This window comes from Convolutriloba macropyga, chromosome 7 (genome assembly GCF_964194025.1).
Source record: "Convolutriloba macropyga chromosome 7, txConMacr16.3, whole genome shotgun sequence".
NCBI classification, from domain to species: domain Eukaryota; kingdom Metazoa; phylum Xenacoelomorpha; order Acoela; family Convolutidae; genus Convolutriloba; species Convolutriloba macropyga.
The window spans coordinates 46,837,371-46,859,625 of record NC_134474.1 but is presented as its reverse complement, the minus strand read 5'-3'; the positions used below and the strand labels follow the sequence as shown (position 1 = coordinate 46,859,625).

Genomic DNA, 22,255 nt, shown 5'->3' with positions numbered 1-22,255 from the left:
TTTCCTAGATTTGAAAAAGGCATTCGACACTGTAAATCACTCGCTGCTGTTGAAAAAATTCAAAAACTTTGGATTTGGGGGTCAGGTTTTAAGCTGGTTTTCTTCGTATCTGAAATCAAAAACACAGTGTGTTATATGGAAAAACAGAATATCGAAAGAACTGATAGTCAAAAATGGAGTTCCTCAAGGTTTTGTTCTGGGTTCTGTATTATTTATAAATTAGATTTAAACGAGTCAAAAACATTTCTAATGGTTTTTTGAAACCAAGGCAAACACAAACTATCAAAATTGCGCATTTCAAAAGTGCAATGCTTACAAATATCTAGGAGTAATTCTGGACGCTATTTTAAAATTCTAAGCACATGTGGAATCCATTTTTTTAAAATTAAAGCAGTTGGTCGGAATAATTGCAAGGCTAAGAAAAACTTGCGGTCGCAACACCACAATGATGTTCTACAAAACTACGGTGGTACCTATTTTTGAGTATGGAATTCTTATTTATGGTTGAACAACAATAAATTAGCTGCAAAAACTTGAACGGTTAAAAATTTTTTTGAGAATTGTCTTTAGAAAGAAACCAAGTGACTCCATCTTTGAAACCTTTTTCAAGTTCAAAATTTTAACAATTAGTGAACTGTATATAAAACACCTGCTTTTATTCAGCCTTAAATTTTACTTTGGGTTACATTCAAACAAAATGATGAATGATATTTTGACCGCAAATCAAAATTTTTCCTATAATACTCGCTCGAAAACCATTCGCAGTATACAAATAAAAACCTCGAAAAGAAATTCAACTCGAACATCTCTGGGGTATCGCGGTAGAATTTTGATAAATTTTTTAATGAAACAAAAATTACTACCTAAGCTTGAAAAAGAAACAATATCCTGTATAAAAGTAAAAAAAAAAACTAGTCAATGCACTTCAATTTAGCTTGATCATACAAAACGACACGCTAAAAAACTTATCTTCAAATAATATCTGGGCGCATAATCAAGATACGTTAGTATTTGCAAGCGTCTACTCCTGATGAAACTTTGGATTTATAAATTTTTAATAGGGGATTCTGCTGTTTCCACAATTTCTTCGTGCTATATAAATATACAGGAGAATTTCAAATTCAATTTCACTAAAATTGAAGATGTTTCAAGATTTATGAGTTCCGCGTCAACGGTGTGAATTACACAAGTCAACGGTGTGGCCAGTGATTAAATACATCATTTAGTTACTGAGTTCTACCGTAACACCTGGCGACTTGGAAGAGACTATCAGTCTTTTGAGATCAATTTGTGTGAAGTAAGTTTTTCTATAGCTTGTAATCGATATGGTTAGTTGCGTTTGTCTAAAGCTTTGCTATAAATAGGTTCGTATGGGTGAGATAATGATAGCTGTGCGGGTCTCTTAATAGCCATTATTAATAGCCGCCCTCATCTTCTCAGCCGGCTATTATAGCGCTCCTATTTTTTTTACAATTCGAAGAATTTGAATTGTATTGGGGTGTTGTCTTTTTTTTAAGATCTGTTCACACATTTTCATGATTTTTGAAGTCAAATTGGAGTAGTGATTTTGGTCACGCCGAAACAGGAAGTGGAGCGAAAAAGCGAGTGGTTCTGCGGCGTGAAATTTTTTGCTCTAAATTTAAAGTGGAGTGTGAAAACGGCGTTTGAACAAAAATTCGCTTTCTCGCTAGTGGTTTTTTGTTCACATGCGGCAATATCACTTTGATTTTTACTGTTTTTTCAATTTTTTGGATAGAATTTTTTTCTAAATTGTTTTCCCAATCCTTTCATAGTCCGTTCTAGGTCTAGTTTTCTGTTTAGTCAATGAAAACTCCTTGATGTGTACGTCAGGACTTGCCCTGCTATGATTTTTTACTTCGTCGAACTTTTTTTCGCTTTACCCATCTTGCCGCTTTTTCGACATTTTGCGTGAAATATTTTTGACTTCTCTAGGCTAGTTTCACTCTTCTGTCATTCTGCTCAAAGTCCTTTTAAACAGCAGCTGCTCAGCAAAGCAATTCAAAATGAAGAGAGTCAGTATAGAAAAAAGAGAGTCATCATAAAAAAAATAAAAAAAATGAAGAGAGTCAGTATAAAAAAATCAAAGTCAGAAATAGAAACGGGATAAACCCAGAAAGCCCATTTTTAGATGCCCAGTACTTGAACTTTGTTCTCATAAGTTTTAGTTACTATCTATATTGCTTATTGGTATTGATACTAGACCCTGTAGCCTCTCACTGAGAGACAGTAGTATGTTCAATTACGAATTGACATCAAAATAAATCGCACTGAAAAATGTTTTTATACAAAAATAAATTTTGTTGATATTTTCTTTTCTTTCAATCCCAATAGAGTTATGGGAATCAACGGCGGTTATTTTCTGGCAATCTGCCGGGTATGTTTTTATTTGCGATCCTTATAAAGCAACCTTCCATTCACTTCTGCCATTTTCCAAGTAACGGTTTGGATGAACTGGCAAAACTGAAGATGTCCGCAAAGTTTAATAAAATGTTGAAATATAAGTTCATCGCAGTTAATTTGAGCTCTTCCATTTCAAACTTTCAAGCTTATTGTTTGTTGTTGGATACATAGCTATCTCAGTCTTCATTGGAAAATTGTCGGCTAGATTTTTTCAACAGATCAGAAGGAAATAATTGATTTGTAGCCGCCGTCAACTTCTCAACGGCTATTATTTAGGCGCTCTTTTTTTCAATTCAAAGAATTTGTATTGTATTGGGGCGCTGTCTTTTACCACTCGAAGAGGAGTATTGTTTTTTTTTTGAGGTTTTTACCCTAAGTACTATTTGTTCAGCCGGCATTTTAACTGAGAGCGAAAAGGGGGAAAATTTGCCGTGTGAACTAATTCTCTGAGCGAGAGACGTTCTATGCACGTTTTAGTTATGTTCGTTTTATTGATAATTCCATTAGCTTTGGGTCTTAAATGTTTGCAATTCAGTGAAATTTTTCCCTAATTGTGATTTTTAAAATATTTCGACATTTTTGGCAAAATATTTTGATGTTTCAAATCTGTCGGTTTGTTTTTTGGTCAGCGGGATGGCCCTATATTATGTTTTCTTTTCTAATAAATGACCTTCAGTTAATATTGTTTTGTCTGGTTCCTGAAAAATATTAATATTGCCTTAGTTTGAAGTCAATTTAAGTCGATAACCAGCAAGAGAAGTATTTGTTGTGAACTTTTTGAAATGCTGTGAAGCAAATCTACAGCTGTTGCGTTTAAACCTAAATTTTAGTTTTTAAATTGAACTTATTTTCTATATAAGAACTCTATCTGCTTTTTGCTTTCCCAATGTTTCTTTTGGGTCACAGATTTCTGATTGTTATAGGCCGTCTTTTTCGTGAATATTGCCCCGGTCAGTTTTTGAGAACCGGTTTTTCCATGTTAACACTTCTGTCTAATTTCCACCGATACCAGATACGTTTCTAATGATGCAAAAATGTTGCGGTTTCATGTTTTTACAGTGTCCCAAAAGTTTTTAAGATTTAAAGTTTTTGGTTTCTTTTTGAATAACATCTAAATTTTTGCTTCCTTCTAATGTTTTTTATATACTGCTTATTGGTATTAGTATTCAGCTTGGTGTCTTCAAATCTAGAGTCTGAAATCACCATGCTTATTGAATCTGATTAAATAAGAACACATCTTGTGGCTCAGAAAAAATTAGGCAATCGTCAATTTTTCTCTGGATTTTCCTACAACTGTTCGTTAGTGTGTTCAATGGCGGGTTATTTCCATCACTCTGCCGGCTATGTTTTGCTTTGAGCATTTTAGACATTTCATCTATTAGTTTTTATAGAGGACGTATAATAAAACCAGTGGTAGATTTTTTTTTTCAATTCGTGAGTTTTGTCTTTTTGTGGCTGATCCATGCAACAGTAATTGACCTAATTGAGCTTAAGCGTAATTCAGTTGGACAGAAAGTTACCTAAATACCTGGTAGTTAGCCAAAAATTTTTTATCAATAAATCTTCTAAATATCCGAGAGAGGTTAAATTTCAAGTTACAAAAGTTTAGATTTCAAGTAAAGCTGTTAGATTTTGTCGAAAAGCAATTACGCAAACAATTATTCGCTACGTTCTGTAAAATTGTGAGTTGAATACCAAACGTTCTCAAATGTCAGTTAAATTCAGAATTCTTTATACTCTTTTGTTGTTGTGCGTAGTAAGTGGAGATTTCGTGAACCTGAGAAAACTCGACGATTGCAAAAAGCAGAAGTGATATGGAAACGTTCTTGCCTATCAACATCGCAAGTAATTATCCGTATCTTGGTAATCTAAAGGTTTTGCTCGCAATTTTTTGAAGAATTACTACTGGAGAATGTAACTACACAGAGTACAAAAACTCTCCGACTTTCTACATAGAGCCCATTTTTAAATAGAGATGTTGGTTAACATCTGACTAATTAGATTCGGCGTTTGCTTGCAATCGGGTTACTTCGTGTTTTTTTTCTTTTTCAAGGACAGATTTAATAGTAAACGTACTTGTCTATTCGAAATATTTTCTGTTCTCGGAACAGTGCTTTTTTTCAATTGAAGGCCTCTTAGTTAGTAAAATGAGATGGTAATTTTTAATTGCTCTCAAACGAAGTTTGTAGAAATTATATTATTCCTGCTGGTTTTTTATGCGATTTTTCGGACGACTATTTTTCGTACTACGATTTTTCGATCGTCAAAAACGGGATAAACAGGTAAAGCCAGTTTGGTGGTTTTTCGTCAGCTGGGACTTTTCGGTTTTTGGAACTAGGGAATTTTATCAATTGGAAATTGCTTCCCCGTTTTTTGCTCTTAATTTTCAGTGGTTAGATTATACCACAGATCTTAGTGGTCTCCATGTTTTTTCCTGGGACAGTCGTTAGGCTGCTTTTATTTGTTTGTGTACATTATCTGTATATATAAAAAAATTGGAGTAGTATATTTTTCATCTTAGCTGCGTTTCAAGTGCAAACTGTACGTGAGTCTCTATTCCCTAAACATCTGTGGTGATTGAAAGTGGGAATGTGAAATGAACACATTGTACTGTCGAAAATGAGGTTTTATTAGAGGAATTGATTTAAGCTTTGTTTACCTGACCAAATAGACGAATGGCATTTAAATTGCGATTGAACATATGTCAAATGGTAACGTCAAAAATGTGAACACCGCAGAGAGTCGAGCAGTTCGAAATATAGTTAACAATTATTCAACAGAGGAGCATTTTATGAACACAATAATGACTTTGGACCGCGATATTGTTTATTGAGAAAGTTATTGTGTGTAGGGCGGTGGTCTTCTATCCTTCGATGGTGAGGAGGAGTGGCAGATGGAAAACGGGGAGCCAGAGAAGAGTCCGGAAGAAATGAAGCAGGATCTATCCCAGTTGGAAGACGAGATCAACACCCTCAAACAAGTCCTCGAAGTCAAGGTTGTTTATGCTCTCTTTTGTAGTTTAAGAAAACCGTGAGGCGCAGTACCAAAATTATACTGAATATTACGTCAACAATGCTGGAATACAGCTACATGTTACGTCAATAATCCAAAAAAAAGTAATGTATTTGACAATTGATGTATTCATCAGTAAAGCAATATTTATACATGAAATAACATGCACAAGTAAGTTAAGCACATTGCTGCCCACAATCTTTGCTATTGGTTTCACTCTGTGGCCTAAAGGAGGCCTCGTAATATACGTTTCAATATTATGTTCCGAGCGCTCTCATCCACAATGTTATGAAAACAAAGAAAAGTTTTATGTAACGTTTCAATATTATCTGATTGCCTATTCAAAGTTACAGAAGAAATTTAGTCAGCAACCTCAATAAATTGTCTTCAACGAAGTCACCATTTCGTTCAACAACAATTCCAGGGTCTGGTAAATATTAAGAAAAACGTGAAAAACAGCAAAATAAAAATTTCAGTCCCTCAACGCAACTCTGGATTACATATTTTTGAATTTTATATTTTCCATCATGGTCATTATTCGTTTTGATTACTAAAGACGCTGAAAGGATGTGCGTATGTGTCAATATCAACGCCCTATAATCCACCTACATCATTCTATTGAACTAACGCAAGGGCTGTTTTGTATTTATCTGAGTGATCTTTAATAGCAGTTTCACCGGTTCTTTGCTCATCTAAATCGATGTCCATAGTTTTTCAGCGTTTTATCTCGGTGCAGATTTTCCATCTGTTGCAGCTGTTTTCGTTTAACTGACAGTAAATAAATTTTGACATTTTCAAACATTGCGCAATATTCGGGTAATTTTTGTCAACACCAATCTTCTAAATAGAAAAAACTTTGTATGAAAATTAAAAGCGATTAAACTTTTCTCTGTCCCACCATTATAACTTAAATTACAACTAGAGAGCACAGAAGCTTTGCTGTTCATAAATAAGGGCCACCCATTGGTGTCTTTAGTAATTAAATTGAATAAGGTCCATGTTAAGAAACATAATTTAGAATACGTTTTTCATAATGAAAAATAAAGAAAAACAGTAAAATTTCAATGAGAATCTATGAAAAGGTAAACAAACTAGTCAAAATTGAAAGGTTACAAAACTTAATCTCTCAATAAAAAACGGAATTCAAAACCCAGAAATTAAATTTTCCTGCTCGACCGGCTGTCTTTGAGACGAGAAAGCTTTTCCAAAGCTTTATCCTAACGTTAATGTTCTTGCTGAACCCTAGGACATCAATTCATATCGTTCCTGGGCTTCAGATTTCTCATACTAGAAGAAGGAATGACGTACCCATGTTCAGTTTCGGTCAGGTGTCAATCTCGGATATCAGTGAAGCAGCTGCGTATATCTCTGACTCGACATCATATGTTGCTTTCAGAAGAGAATACCTGGAAAAACTAACCTGCGGCTGGTCTGATTAACTCAAATATCCCCTAAAACTGTTTCAGTGACGTTTTAATCCTGAGGTTTTCAAAACATCCGCAGTTTTCACTAAAGAAACAAAAAATTCGGATCCTGAAAAGCTAGCTTTCTATCGCCTTATCTCTAACATTACCTATTTTTTAAATAATTTTCTGGGAAGGTTATTTTGTCCGCAGTTAATAGAGAACCCTGAGAATCAAATTCCAATTGACGTTTAACAATCTGTACATAGAGAAACTATTCCACTGAAACAGCCCTGATATCAGCATAGGATGATTTTCTTTTAGCCATTGACTCCGGACTAGTTGCGTTAGCTTGTTTACCAGATCTACCAATTTATTAATCGAAATCGGGGTTCCTCAGGGATTCCTACTCGGCCCAATTTTTTTTCCATCTTTATGACTAAGATATCGTTTGTATATTCAAAATTTTTTGAGTTAACAAATTTGCGCAGATGACCACACTTTTCGTATTAATTCGCGCCAATATTTTGATTTAACAGCGCCAGTTTTGTCTTCTGATGTCCAGTCCGTCATCAATTGGTTTAAATCATTTGGTTTATTGCTAAACGCTGTCAAAACGGAAATCGTCTTTTAAAAGGAATCCGACAAAACATTTTCGTTATGAATGATCCCATTAACCAAAAAGGCTAAATCACAAAAAAAAATTAATAGCTGAAATTTGGGTAAATGTAATTGTTACGTTAAGAAAGGAGTGCTACAAATTGGGACGGTGCATTCTGGAGAAGAGGAATGCAGATCCCTGCATTAACGTTGTCCTTGGGTCTTCATTGGTGTTTGGGTATTCCGCGATAATACCTGTCCTCTTGGCGAATTTACGACTCTGCGCTCTCCTGAGGTTGTTAAAGATATCGGAAATTATTATCCTGTAGAGATTGTGGTTATGGGTGGCACTGACATTTTATTTGACTGTGATAGATGTCCCTTAATCCTTAATGTTTCCAGTACAATTTGATAGTGATATGAGAGAGTTACTCTTTCTCTACCTCTGTAGCGGATTTCAAGCAGCCATAATGGGCTCATTAGTCAAAAAGGTGAATATGAGCAAATCAGCCATCTGAATCGTCTCTATTGTAGTAATGCGAATCTACTATTGATAATTTTCTCTCGAACCGAGCTATTCCAACGCAGGAAACAAAGATAATGATAGCTTGCATCCTTCGCCAAATGGTGTCTGTTGCGGCTGCTCAAGAATCTCAGCGGAACCGATATATCACAGCCTGGTTCTCGAGTTTTACGCCGGACTGGTTCTTCACTGGGTTCGATTGACTAACGATCTCGCAGAAATAATTAGTCGTTCGGACGTATTAAAGGACTGTAACTTTAATTTTGTTGATTGAAGTTAAGAAAATCCTTAGTGATAGTCTATGTTCAATCTCGTGCTGAAGTTTGTAAGGCTTCAACCAGTGTTAGTAATGTTGCTAACTTCTCGTCAAGTAAGCTCAACTAACTTATAACTCGCAAGATCTTAAGATCTAGCAAAACTTAGCAAAAAAGACTAAAGTTGTTAAAGAATCAAAGTTTAGTCAATTTGAGAGCCAACTGCTCTTGGTAACAGTTTCTAATGGTTCTAAGTACAATATGGTTTCACTAAGCAAACAATTGGGTTAAAGTAAAAAATCAAATATTTATCAGTTATAACATCATTGCTACTTGTCTCTGATTGGTTAATCAAGAAAATGATTTAGGTCATTGTTTACCTAGTAAATGTCAAATATCTGCAACATTTACTTTTGTTAACATAAGCACGGATGGTTATTACGTGGCTCTAAATGCCTCGAATGTACGGTGTTTCACCTTTAATGATCATCTAGAATATCATAAAATAAACAACTTAAGAAATTTAACAATAAGTAACAAAATATCGAAAAAAGCCAATTTTGCACCATATAAGGCTAATAGCCACACTTGTGGGTCTTATGCAATAACATTCGTTTGGTCCATGAGTAGCTTAGAGGTAACCCTAACCGTATGTCATAACCTCGGGTTGCTCGGGTTTTGCCTTCCCAAAATCGGGGGTGGACAAATTTTCGGTCCCAACTTGTAAAATTTTCAGTTTTGACCATTTTTGAGTTTTGACAAATTTCAAGTTTGTTCAGTTTCAAATGTTATTTCTTGCTATCTGATGGCTTTTCTAGCTGATCCCCGTGAGACTGGTCTTGAGGTATTGCATCTTTTCTGTATCGCTGATTGGCTTTTGATGAACAACAACATCAAAGAGACCTGACCACTCTGGCCACTCCAGAGGATCTCCTGAAAACTCGGTCAGTTTTAGTTTTGGCAAGCCATTGGTACCGCTGCTTGGTACTGGTTGGTAAATGACTTGGGGAGTGGTGTGATTCATTGTGCTCTTGTTTCTGCTCTCGGCAGACCTGTTTCGAGAGTTGTTAATGGGACTCTGACTCCTGTTTCTAGTTTGAATTGCTGACGTTCCCTGCTGCTGAAATGTCGTCCTTGTCAAAGGCGGTGCTGGTGGGTCCGTTACTCTAATTGATTTACGGACTTTTGGTTTCTTGTGAATGCTCGGTTCTGTCAGTTGCGTTGAGAAAAGTCTTTCACCCGGTTGGAACAGTGGGGTAGTTTTCGGGTAGGTGCTGAAACGTTTGTCAGCTCTGTCCTTGGTGACATTCGCTGGAGGGTCGATAACAACATTTGGAGATAGTGGCCGTCTATGGACAGACTGTTGAGCCACTGATTCTGCCCACCCTGCTGTTCTTTCGTGATTTCGTTTTGATCCAACACTTTCTATCTCATCTGCCACTGATCCAGATGCTCTTGAGCTTCCTCTGGTCAGCTCAAGTTTCATACGTCTTTCTTCTTCTTCTTCCTTTGCTTTCTTTCTTTCGTTTTCAAGTGCTCGCTTATGCTGTGTAAGACGCAGTTCATCTTCTTGTTGTTGCATCTTTAGACGTAACTCTTGCTCTTGTTGCTGTTGTTGTTGTTGCTGTTGCAAACGTAACTCTTCTTGCTGGCGACAAAGTTCTATTTCTTCACGCTCTTGCTCTAACTCCAACTGGCGCTCTTGCAGTCGTTGCTCTGTTTCTTTCTTTGCTCTTAGGTTTTCGAGCTCCATTGCTTCGATCTGTCGCCTTCTCGATGATCGCGAGTTGGCGATTCTGGGTTGTTTTCTGCTTCCATGTGTAGCAGAATGCTTGGAAGAGACCTCGGCGTTCTCCTCAGCGTTTTCTATTGCTCCATTTCCTGTATCAATTACAGTTTCATTGTTTGGGTCTTTGTCACCAGTCGATGTAGTTGTCACTAACGATGTTTGGTTTCCACAATCCTTGCTGAGCCTATACTGTTTAATCAAATCCTGATAGTGACTCCTAACATTACTGAAATTCGCAAACCCATGGGGACACTTTTCTGTCTTTAATATTCGAAGAGCTTCTGCGTAAATTTCATCTAGCTTTTCTAAAAACCGTTCCGCCTGATCACACAGTATCTGTTTTTCGGAGTCGCTTAAATTTTCTGATTTCAATTTCTTTTCGAGTTCTACCAATTCGCTCTCGATTGGAACAGAATCTTCCAACATACTGTACCATCGCAATGTGTCTTTCTGGTAGTCCACGACTACTGCGCGACAATCTTCAATGTCTCGGAGATCTGGTACTTTGTCAACTACCCATCGCAAAACTTTACTCTTTTCCTCTAACATACGCTTGGTGTCATTGTCAAAGCTTTCAAAATACTTTGGTTTTAATAGTAACCTCTGCTGTTGTCGGTTGTCTTCCAAGTTGTCGTATGTCTCGAAGAAACATCGATAAGCACCTTCGGGCGTCATTGTTTTGTTTTGTGTCAGGAAGCCTTCTAGCTCGTTGAGGTGTCTGGAGAAGGACTTGAGTAGATAAACTTGCTCTTTCTCTAACGTCTTGAGTTGACCACTCGCCTTCCAATCAGCTGTCTTCCAGTGTCTGTTGGGACTTTTGCTGGACATCGTTGAGTTTTGGTCCACCAGGTTGAATCGAAGATTCGTTGCTGTTCGTGTTACTGCTGTTGTTGTTGTCAGGGTCGGCGGACCAAATGTTGCGGCTGCTCAAAAATCTCAGCGGAACCGATATATCACAGCCTGGTTCTCGAGTTTTACGCCGGCCTGGTTCTTCACTGGGTTCGATTGACTAACGATCTCGTAGAAATAATTAGTCGTTCGGACGTATTAAAGGACTGTAACTTTAATTTTGTTGATTGAAGTTAAGAAAATCCTTAGTGATAGTCTATGTTCAATCTCGTGCTGAAGTTTGTAAGGCTTCAACCAGTGTTAGTAATGTTGCTAACTTCTCGTCAAGTAAGCTCAACTAACTTATAACTCGCAAGATCTTAAGATCTAGCAAAACTTAGCAAAAAAGACTAAAGTTGTTAAAGAATCAAATTTTAGTCAATTTGAGAGCCAACTGCTCTTGGTAACAGTTTCTAATGGTTCTAAATACAATATGGTTTCACTAATCAAACAATTGGGTTAAAGTAAATAATCAAATATTTATCAATTATAACATCATTGGTACTTGTCTCTGATTGGTTAAGCAAGAAAATGATTTAGGTCATTGTTTACATAGTAAATGTCAAATATCTGCAATATTTACTTTTGTTGACATAAGCACGCATGGTTTTTACGTGGCTCTAAATGCCTCGAATTTACGGTATTTCACCTTTAAAGATCATCTAGAATATCATAAAATAAACAACTTAAGAAATTTAACAATAAATAACAAAATATTGAAAAATGCCAATTTTGCACCATATAAGAGCTAATAGCCACACTTGTGGGTCTTATGCAATAACGTTCGTTGGGTCCATGAGTAGCTTAGAGGTAACCCTAACCGTATGTCATAACCTCGGGTTGCTCGGGTTTTGCCTTCCCAAAATCGGGGGGGTATACAAATTTTCGGTCCCAACTTCTAAAATTTTCAGTTTTGACCATTTTTGAGTTTTGGCAAATTTCAAGTTTTTTCAGTTTCAAATGTTATTTCTTGCTATCTGATGGCTTTTCTAGCTGATCTGAAGTGGCGCCAACAGTGTGACATTTAATTAGGGAGTTTTGTGATGTCATTAAAGGGTGCTAATCGTTCTTCATTTTAGCACATTTTAATCTCTATTTTTTCAAAGCAATTGCAGCTTTCGTTTTTTTAAATCAATTTATCGAATTTATATATCACCCTTATAACTTTTGTCCGGTTCCTATTCTGCGTGTAGTTAACCAAACTCATTTTGGAGTCGGCGTTTCTTCTTTGCCTTCTGATGTTCAGTCCGTCATTATTTGTTTTAAATCATTTGGTTTATTGCTAAATGCTGTCAAAATGGAAATCGTCTTTCAAAAGGAATCCGACAAAACATTTTCGTTATGAATGATCCCATTAACCAAAAACGGCTAAATCACAAAAAAATTAATAGCTGAAATTTGGGTAAATGTAATTGTTACGTTAAGAAAGGAGTGCTACAAATTGGGACGGTGCATTCTGGAGAAGAGGAATTCAGATCCCTGCATTAACGTTGTTCTTGGGTCTTCATTGTTGTTTGGTTTTTCCGCGATAATACCTGTGCTCTTGGCGAATTTACGACTCTGCGCTCTCCTGAGGTTGTTAAAGATATCGGAAAATATTATCCTGTAGAGATTGTGTTTATAGGTGGCACTAACATATTATTTGACCGTGATAGATGTCCCTTAATCCTTATTGTTTCCAGTACAATTTGATAGTGATATGAGAGAGTTACTCTTTCTCTACCTCTGTAGCGGATTTCAAGCAGCCATAATGGGCTCATTAGTCAAAAAGGTGAATGAGCAAATCAGCCATCTGAATCGTCTCTATTGTAGTGCTGCGAGTCTACAATTGATAATGTTCTCTCGAACTGAGCAATTCCAACGCAGGAAACAAAGATAATGATAGCTTGCATCCTTCGCCAAATGGTGTCACATTTAATTAGGGAGTTATGTGATGTCATTAAAGGGTCCTAATCGTTCTTCATTTTAGCACATTTTAATCTCTATTTTTTCAAAGCAATTGCAGCTTCCGTTTTTTCAATCAAATTACCGAATTTATCTATCACCCATATAACTTTTGTCCGGTTCCTATTCTACGTGTAGTTAACCAATCTCATTTTGGAGTCGGCATTTCTTCTTAGCCTTCTGATGTCCAGTCCGTCATTAATTGGCTTAAATCATTTTGGTTTATTGCTAAACGCTGTCAAAACGGAAATAGTCTTTTAAAAGGAATCTGACAAGACATTTTCGTTATGAATGATTGCATTAACCAAAAACGGCTAAATCACAAAAAAAATTAATAGCTGAAATTTGGGTAAATGTAATTGTTACGTTAAGAAAGGAGTGCTACAAATTGGGACGGTGCATTCTGGAGAAGAGGAATTCAGAACCCTGCATTAACGTTGTCCTTGGGTCTTCATTGGTGTTTAGGTATTCCGCGATAATACCTGTCCTCTTGGCGAATTTACGACTCTGCGCTCTCCTGAAGTTGTTAAAGATATCGAAAATTTTAATCCTGTATAGATTGTGGTTATGGGTGGCACTAACATTTTATTTGACCGTGATAGATTTCCCTTAATCCTTAACGTTTCCAGTACAGTTTGATAGTGATATGAGAGAGTTACTATTTCTCTACCTCTGTAGCGGATTTCAAGCAGCCATAATGGGCTCATTAGTCAAAAAGGTGAATATGAGCAAATCAGCCATCTGAATCGTCTCTATTGAAGTGCTGCGAATATACTATTGATAATTTTTTCTCGAACCGAGCAATTGCAACGCAGGAAACATAGATAATGATAGCTTGCATCCTTCGCCAAATGGTGTCACATTTAATTAGGGAATTTTGTGATGTCATTAAAGGGTGCTAATCGTTCTTCATTTTAGCACATTTTAATCTCTATTTTTTCAAAGCAATTGCAGCTTTCGTTTTTTCTCAATCAAATTATCGAGTTTATATATCACCCATATAACTTTTGTCCGGTTCCTATTCTGCGTGGAGTTAACCAAACTCATTTAAGAGTCGGCGTTCCTTCCTTGCCTTCTGATGTCCAGTCCGTCATTAATTGGTTTAAATCATTTGGTTTATTGCTAAACGCTTTCAAATTGGAAATCGTCTTTTAAAAGGAATCTGACAAAACATTTTCGTTATGAATGATCCCATTAACCAAAAACGGCTAAATCACAAAAAAAATTAATAGCTGAAATTTGGGTAAATGTAATTGTTACGTTAAGAAAGGAGTGCTAAAAATTGGGACGATGCCTTCTGGAGAAGAGGAATTCAGATTCCTGCATTAACGTTGTCCTTGGGTCTTCATTTGTGCTTTGGTATTCCGCGATAATACCTGTCCTCTTGGCGAATTTACGACTCTGCGCTCTCCTGAGTTTGTTAAAGATATCGAAAATTTTAATCCTGTAGAGATTGTGGTTATGGGTGGCACTAACATTTTATTTGACCGTGATAGATGTCCTTTAATCCTTAATGTTTCCAGTACAATTGGCTAGTGATATGAGAGAGTTACTCTTTCTCTACCTCTGTAGCGGATTTCAAGCAGCCATAATGGGCTCATTAGTCAAAAAGGTGAATATGAGCAAATCAGCCATCTGAGTCGTCTCTATTGTAGTGCTGCGAATCTACTATTGATAATGTTCTTTTGAACCGAGCAATTCGAACGCAGGAAACATAGATAATGATCGCTTGCATCCTTCGCCAACTGGTGTCACATTTAATTAGGGAGTTTTGTGATGTCATTAAAGGGTGCTAATCGTTCTTCATTTTAGCACATTTTAATCTCAATTTTTTCAAAGCAATTGCAGCTTCCGTTTTTACCCAATCAAATTATCGAGTTTATATATCACCCATATAACTTTTGTCCGGTTCCTATTCTGCGTGTAGTTAACAAAACTCATTTTAGAGTCGGCGTTCCTTCTTTGTCTTCTGATGTCCAGTCCGTCATTAATTGGTTTAAATCATTTGGTTTATTACTAAACGCTGTCAAAACGGAAATCGTCTTTCAAAGGGAATCTGACAAAACGTTTTCGTTATGAATGATCCCATTAACCAAAAATGGCTAAATCACAAAAAAATTAATAGTTGAAATTTGGGTAAATGTAATTGTTACGTTAAGAAAGGAGTGCTACAAATTGGGACGGTGCATTCTGGAGAAGAGTAATTCAGATCCCTGCATTAACGTTGTTCTTGGGTCTTCATTGGTGTTTCGGTATTCCGCGATAATACCTGTCCTCTTGGCGAATTTACGACTCTGCGCTCTCCAGAGGTTGTTAAAGATATCGAAAATTATAATCCTGTAGAGATTGTGGTTATGGGTGGCACTAACATTTCATTTGACCGTGATAGATGTCCCTTATTGTTTCCAGTACAATTTGCTAGTGATATGAGAGTTTTACTCTTTCTCTACCTCTGTAGCGGATTTCAAGCAGCCATAATGGGCTCATTAGTCAGAAAGGTGAATATGAGCAAATCAGCCATCTGAATGGTCTCTATTGTAGTGCTGCGAATCTACTATTGATAATGTTCTCTCGAACCGAGCAATTCAAACGCAGGAAACAAAGATAATGATAGCTTGCATCCTTCGCCAAATGGTGTCATATTTAATTAGGGAGTTTTGTGATGTCATTAAAGGGTGCTAATCGTTCTTCATTTTAGCACCTTTTAATCTCTATTTTTTCAAAGCAATTGCAGCTTCCGTTTTTTCTCAATCAAATTATCGAATTTATATATCACCCATATAACTGTTGTCCGGTTCCTATTCTGTGTGTAGTTAACCAAACTCATTTTAGAGTCGGCGTTTCTTCTTTGCCTTCCTTTTCAGCGCCAAGATAACAAACTTATATCAGAGTTGGCGTTCTATTTCTTCCCTTCGATCAATTTTCGGTGTGCGTCAAAACACCGATCTAATTTCAGAGCCGGCGTTATCTTGTTGTGTTCCCTCTAATACCCGTGTCTACATACCGAGCTCACTTTGAAGTCGGAGGATTCCTTGCATGTTCTCTTATTACTTCGAGTTATCTGTTTTCTAGTTGGGTATGTGAGATACACCGATGCCGAATTCACAGTAAAAGAGAAGTGGCAAAAGAAAACTCAAAAGAAAGATCATCATCAAAATAGATCATGCTAATGATCTAATAGTACCGCTCATATATTTCTACATCAAATATATTGGACGAAAAAAATTAATTGAGCATAGGTCGATAAACTGGTGAAGCCGAAGGGCACTAATTTGCTTAGGAATTCTTTAAGTCAATCTAGTCTTTAAGTAAGCGATTTACCGAAACTTCTGAGGGGACAAATATTTGACGTGAAGATCAGTTCTTGGGAGTTTTTGAACACCCTCCCCGCCTATTCATTGTCGTCATTGGAGATACGATATGGCGATGTATTAATTTTTCCGAAAACAGGAAATCTAATTCACTGTTTAGTAAAACAAGTTCTTAGAGTTATTAAATTAGACGGAATCTTGTTTTAACATTAAAAGAAAATGTTTGAGAACGTTGAAGAAACCAATGATAGTTTTAAGAAAAACCGTGCTCTATGATGCTCTGACATGCAAACTTTAGGCCTTTTTCTCATGCAGGACATGAAAAATGGTGCTGCACGATCTTGACATGATACGCAAAACATCTCAACTATTTAAATGTCTGCGATTTTGAATAGTTTTATTTTATATTTCATCAAAGCCTTATTGGGCTGGGATGTGCTTGACGGTAAAAGTTCATAGTGGTCGTGTATCGAGTCCCATTTATGATTCGCTCATTTGCTTCGGTTATTCTAGCCTGGAACTGGGAATAGTGACTGAGTGCTGTGTCCTTTTTTGTACTAAGCGTTGAATGCGTTTGTGCGTTGTGTAGGAGAAGAAGGCGAATGACATTCGGAGGAAGCTAGGCATTACTCCGATGCAGCTCATCAGTGACAGTTTCTACGGTGGACTAAAAAACATTGCCACCTCCTCAACTGTCCAGAAGACATCTGAGAATATGAAGTACTACACCAACTCATACTTACTCGAAGGTTCGTCATTATGGATCTAAATCACACCCTCGAAGAATATTCTCGGCAAGTGATTTTCTAATAACCTAAATTTTTTTCTGATGTAAAATAGATGGGCGAAGGGCGGTTCTTAGAGGTTGAACACCCCTCCACTGTCTTAGAGGTTGAACACCCCTCCACCTCCTCTAGGGTTTGATAGCATGTTACTGCATAGTTTTTAGATGTAATGGAATGTTTTTCAAGATTTTATTTTCACGAATTTAAGCAATTTTTTAAAAAATATTTGCAATCTTTTCAGTTTTTTTGAATATTGTGATTTGTTTTATCCGGCACCAGGGGCCCAGTGACTTCCTCCGAGGTCTGACGATAAGCTGCCGCATAGTTTCTAGAGTTAAAATGTTTGAGAGACTTATACTTATGGTGTGAAGGGCGGTTCTTGGAAATTGATCCCCCACCGCCCCCACATCAGTCCCCCCAATCTACTTTTGCACCCTCGCTGCGCTCACCGTACACCCCTTCAATTAAGCGAAAGCTGGTCTCACTAAACCGTTGCTAGCTACTGACGAAGTCAACCGCTCGCTGGTCGATTGAGAGCAGTTCGCCCGACGTTAGTCGGTTATGTTTAAATGACTTACCGCACACTTTAAATGTCTTTTTTCTCGAAAATTTGAAATTTGATTGAACGAAAGCCAACGGAACGCGAGTTGTCTGACAGCAACTTGTCTGAACAGCATCTGGTAGTCGGTTAAATTTTCATTTGCTTCTTTTTTGAATTTGCCATGTTTTCTATCTCTCGAACTTTTTGGGCAATATATTCCGAAGATTAAAATTGTACTCACGAGCGAAATAGTCCATTTGGAAAAAAACTATTTTCAGAATCTTCTGTTTCGCGTGTATTCAGTTTTTAAAAATTCAAAATCTTATGTCTACAATTCTTCATCGGTTTTTGTGAGAGATTCTGTTTTTTAATAAGCAGCTTGCATGGCAAGATTTTGTTGAGAAGCAAGTCTGGGCTCGAACTAAACTTTTTTCTGTGTACCATACTTGGATTAATCTATTGAGTCTTCCTCTCTGATGTTCCGGTTAAAGGGGAAAGATAACGGAGCTAAAATTTACATGAGAAAGGACTTACGAGTTGAAGGAAAATAATCGTCTGCTTAGAGAGAGAGAGAGAGACTGAGTTTCTAATTTGGTTAAGAGATCGATTACTTTGAACCTAATGTTGAGTAAATAATTCACTGGTGCTAAACGTCAAATTACTCTGAGCGTAAGTTGAAAATTGTAAGATTAAAACCTAATTTAAATAACTCTAGTGAATTTAATGAAATTAGTTAGAAATTTTGCGTTGTTTTGCGCGTAACACTAATATTTCCACCAAGGTGGAGATGAAGAAATAGATTAGAGCACAAAATAATACCTTCATTTGTGTGTAATAGGTAGCAAGAGTGCCGCCTCGTACACGAAGAGTGGGCTGACCAACATCAGCTCCGGTATGATGAGTGGCATGGGCTCCATTAAGAATTCCAGAATATTCTCATCCATGTACGGCTTCAAACCCAACCCTTCTGAAGAGGAAAAATTTGTGGAGGTTAGTGTATACTGCATGTTATGTAAGTTATGCTAGCTTCTTAGATATCAATGATTTAGTATACAGGGTGGTTACTTCATTAATAGCCGCCTCAGCTTCTCAGTCGGCTATTATAGCGCTCCTATTTTTTTACGACTCGAAGAGGAGTATTGGTTTTCTAAGGCTTTTTTCACAGAAAGTACTATTTGTTCAAACGGCGTTTGTCTTAAAAGCGAAAGTGAGTAAAATTGCCGTGTGAACTAATTTTTTCTTAGCGAGTGAACTTATTTGATCATGCGCTTCGTTGAGTGAATGACTTTTCGACTTCGAAGTGTTTTTGAGAGAGTGGCGCATATAGATGACAGTTTCAAGCCGCGTTTTTGTCTATTTGGCCCATTTTTTGTTGTAAATTGTTTTATTTGTGAAAATTAGTCTTCATTGGTGCTGCATGAATATGTAACCCTCTGAAGTTGATACCGCAATGTTTTTGCGCACCTAATAATGCGTTTCAAGTGCAAAATTGGCATTTTTTTCTCAATTTTTATTCAATGTTCGGCTTTTTTCAACTGTTTCTTCATTTTTGGAGCTTTGAGTGGACGTTTTTCTACCGCCTCAGTAAATATGGCAACGTCCTTTTGGATAATTAATTAATTTAATGCCTATTTTTGACGTGAGATTTTTCTTGTTTTTTTTTAAAGTGTACATAAACTAATCCGGTTTTGGCAGTTTTGTCCCAATTGCACCAGTTTTTTGTGTTTTGTAGTTTATTACTATTTTAACTCTTCTAAAAATCTCTTCATCTGCATAGTCAAAGATTTTTTCGTTTTATTATTAATTGAAGTTGTTTCTGGTAACAATGCTTTGAAATTAAGATAACAATTTGACCATTTTTTTTCAAATTGTTTACTTCGAACTTGAACTACTGAGACAGGAAGATGGTAATGCATTTTTTTGAGCCTTGATTGCCTAATAATAAAAATCCATGTTTTTTCGCTTAATTGTTTTCAATTTGATTTTCAATTTGAGTTTCCTATTTGAAATTATTTTATTTCTCAAATGTTGAGAATTAGTTGTCTTATCTTTTTTCTGAATGTCTCTGTTCCCCTTACTTTACTATGTATCTTTCCAACATTTGAATAACGTATGTAGTTTAACTGGCCTTGCTTTTATTAGTTTTAAAAGTAGTTTGAATTAATAATTTAAGTTTGATTTTTTTTTAATTTGAAGCTTGTTTTTAAATACAATATAGCTTGTAGTTTTTGCTAGATTCACATTTAGAAATTTTGGTTGACAATTTCTGGGATTATTCTTAGGACTAGGTTTTGGTAATATTAGACTTTTTGCTTTTGAATTTTTATCTTCCTTAAATCTTTTTCATGATTAATTTCTGACTTGATAAATTTATTGGCCGTTGTTTAGTTCTATCATCACGTTCATTGGGATTTAAAACGACAACTACTGCTTAAGGTTGATTTAGTTATTAATTGCTCTCAAACAAAGTTTGTAGCAATTATATTAGTCCGGTCGGTCTTTTCTATGCGATTTTTCACTTGCCGATTTTTTGTCTGACGCTTTTGACTTTTCGTCCTCAAAAACGGGATAAACAGGTAGCGCCCAGCGGGCACTAAGTGCACCGTTTCAGCTCTGTTTCAGCTCAAACTGTTTTTTGAGATTTATACGTATGGTGTGAAGGGCGGTTCTTTTAGGTTGAAGACACTCCTACTGTTGACCCCCCTTTTGCCCCCACCCCCACCGCGCTAATGCCCCCACACCAATGATGCCCCACTCCCCAATCAACCCCCGTTGACCCCCCCTCCCGTGGCTAGCTACTGACGAACAACCGCTTGCTAAAAACTGTTTTACAGTTTTTTTCAAGTGTTTTGAAAATTTTTGACATTTTTTGATTTTTATCAGCCATAGGTGTCAAAGAACCTCCTTTAGGGTGCGATAATAGGTTACTGCCTTGTTTCTAGTGGTAATAGAATGTTTCCAACATTTTAATATTACAAATTTTAGCCATTTTTTTTGACAAAACGTAATTTTTTCAAATTTTTTGACATTTTTTTCCTTATTCAGGTCTTTCCAGACCCAGGGGCCAGGAATCATCCTAAGGGGTTCGATTATAAGTTACTGACAAGTTTTTAATGGCCCTGGAATAGTTTTTCAACTTTTTATTTTCACAAATTCTATCAAATTTTTGATAAAACTTGCTTTTTTTTCACGTCTTTTTGAAATTTTTTTTTAGTTTTTAAGAATTTTTCATCCTCAGGAGCCAAGGAACCTCCTCTGGGGTTTAAAAATAGGTTACTGAATATTTTCTAAGGACAACAGAACTTCCTCTAGGGTTTGCTAACATATTACTGCATAGTTTATAGATGTAATTGAATGTTCTTCAAGATTTTATTATCATTATTTTAAGCAATTTTTAAAAATTTTCGCAATTTTTTCATATTTTTGAATTTTTCCGGCAACAGAGGCCCTGGGACCTCCTCCAAGGTTTGATAAAAAGCTGCTGCATAGTTTCTAGAGTTAATGGGATGCTGATAAACTTTATTTATCACTCCAGTTTTTGTGATTTTTGGATAAAATTTAAACTCTTCAAGTTTTCGGAAAATTTTTATGTTCCAAGTGTATGGATCTTTACGAGTCTGTGTAACTATTTCAGGCTTGAAACTGGGATACTGGATAGTCTCTTGAGACAATGAATTGGTTCTTAAGCTATTAATTTCATAAATTTTAGCAAGATTTTAAAATTTGCAATATTTGTTGTCCCCCTCTGAGTTTAACGACCATTACTGACCAACAAAGTTTTTCAAGTCTCGGAGATGGGTTACTTGACAGAACTTTTGACACAAAAAATGATTTTGAATTTTTTTTTGTTGCGAAGTTGAAAAGTTTTTTTTTAATTTTGCCCTTTTCAGTTATTTTCTATATGATTTATTTATTAACACGGTTAAAAAACTAGAAGTTGCAGTGTCGAATTCAATCATGGAAGATATTCCTGTCTCCTTCTCTCTCTTTCGGTTGGGGTTCCTTTCCTTCTCTTTCTCGTTCACGTTTTATCTCTCTCTCTCTCTCTCTCTCACTGTCTCTCTCTCTCTCTCTTTGTTGATGCCGCACTTTTTTGCAATTTTCGCTTGGCCAATTTTTCGTCTGACCCATGTGACTTTCGTCTTCAGAAACGGGATAAAGCGGTAGTGCCCTGAGGTCACTAAACCGTGGCTACCTCTTGACTAAGCCAACAGCTCGCCGGTCGTTTGAGGGCAATTCGCCCGACGTTATTCGGTTATGTTTAATTTATTACTTTTTATGGTGTGAATTTTTGTTTTAATTGGTATAAATGAGATGAATTACGGAAGTTGACATATTTTGTAATCATTTCTTGCAGTTTTTTTTAATTTTTTCGAAAATAAAATTTTGACAGCTTAACATAGCTTGCACTTTGTCGCTTGAGCTGTTTAATGTTTCGAATTCCGTAAAACCATTTTTTAGTAATTTTTGCTTTAAATAAATACAGGAGTATCGGACTTTTTCAATATTTTTTCAGTTGAGTTAGGGCTATTTTTTAAATTTTGACCTAACGTTTAGTGTTGGTAGCCACTTTAATAATAACCAGTTAATTTAAAAAGTATTTTTTTGCAGAGAGACGACTCTTCGAGTCGTTTCCGGAATTCTAGTGGCTATGTTTTTTTACTTCGCCGAATTTTTCGCTCTACCTTTGCTCACAGCTTGTTCAACATTTTTCGTGAAATCTTTTTCACTTCTCTAAGCTAGTTTCACTCTTCTCTCATTCTGCTAAAAGTGTTTTTAAGCAG

At 36.4% G+C, this 22,255-nt stretch overlaps 2 protein-coding genes across 5 annotated transcripts in view; both read left to right on the top strand.

The window, feature by feature from the left end:
- LOC142342922 (charged multivesicular body protein 7-like) overlaps positions 1-22,255 on the top strand; it is a 320,646-nt gene that overhangs the window by 125,914 nt on the left and 172,477 nt on the right. The window lies entirely within an intron of this gene.
- Positions 1-22,255, top strand: part of LOC142342920 (uncharacterized) — a 37,827-nt gene that overhangs the window by 14,458 nt on the left and 1,114 nt on the right. For all 4 annotated transcript variants that reach the window (XM_075394596.1, XM_075394593.1, XM_075394597.1 and 1 more), the window contains exons 3-5: positions 5,273-5,416; positions 16,735-16,894; positions 18,310-18,461. In XM_075394596.1, the coding sequence (XP_075250711.1) occupies positions 5,273-5,416; positions 16,735-16,894; positions 18,310-18,461 (456 nt within the window). The remainder of the gene's footprint in view (positions 1-5,272; positions 5,417-16,734; positions 16,895-18,309; positions 18,462-22,255) is intronic.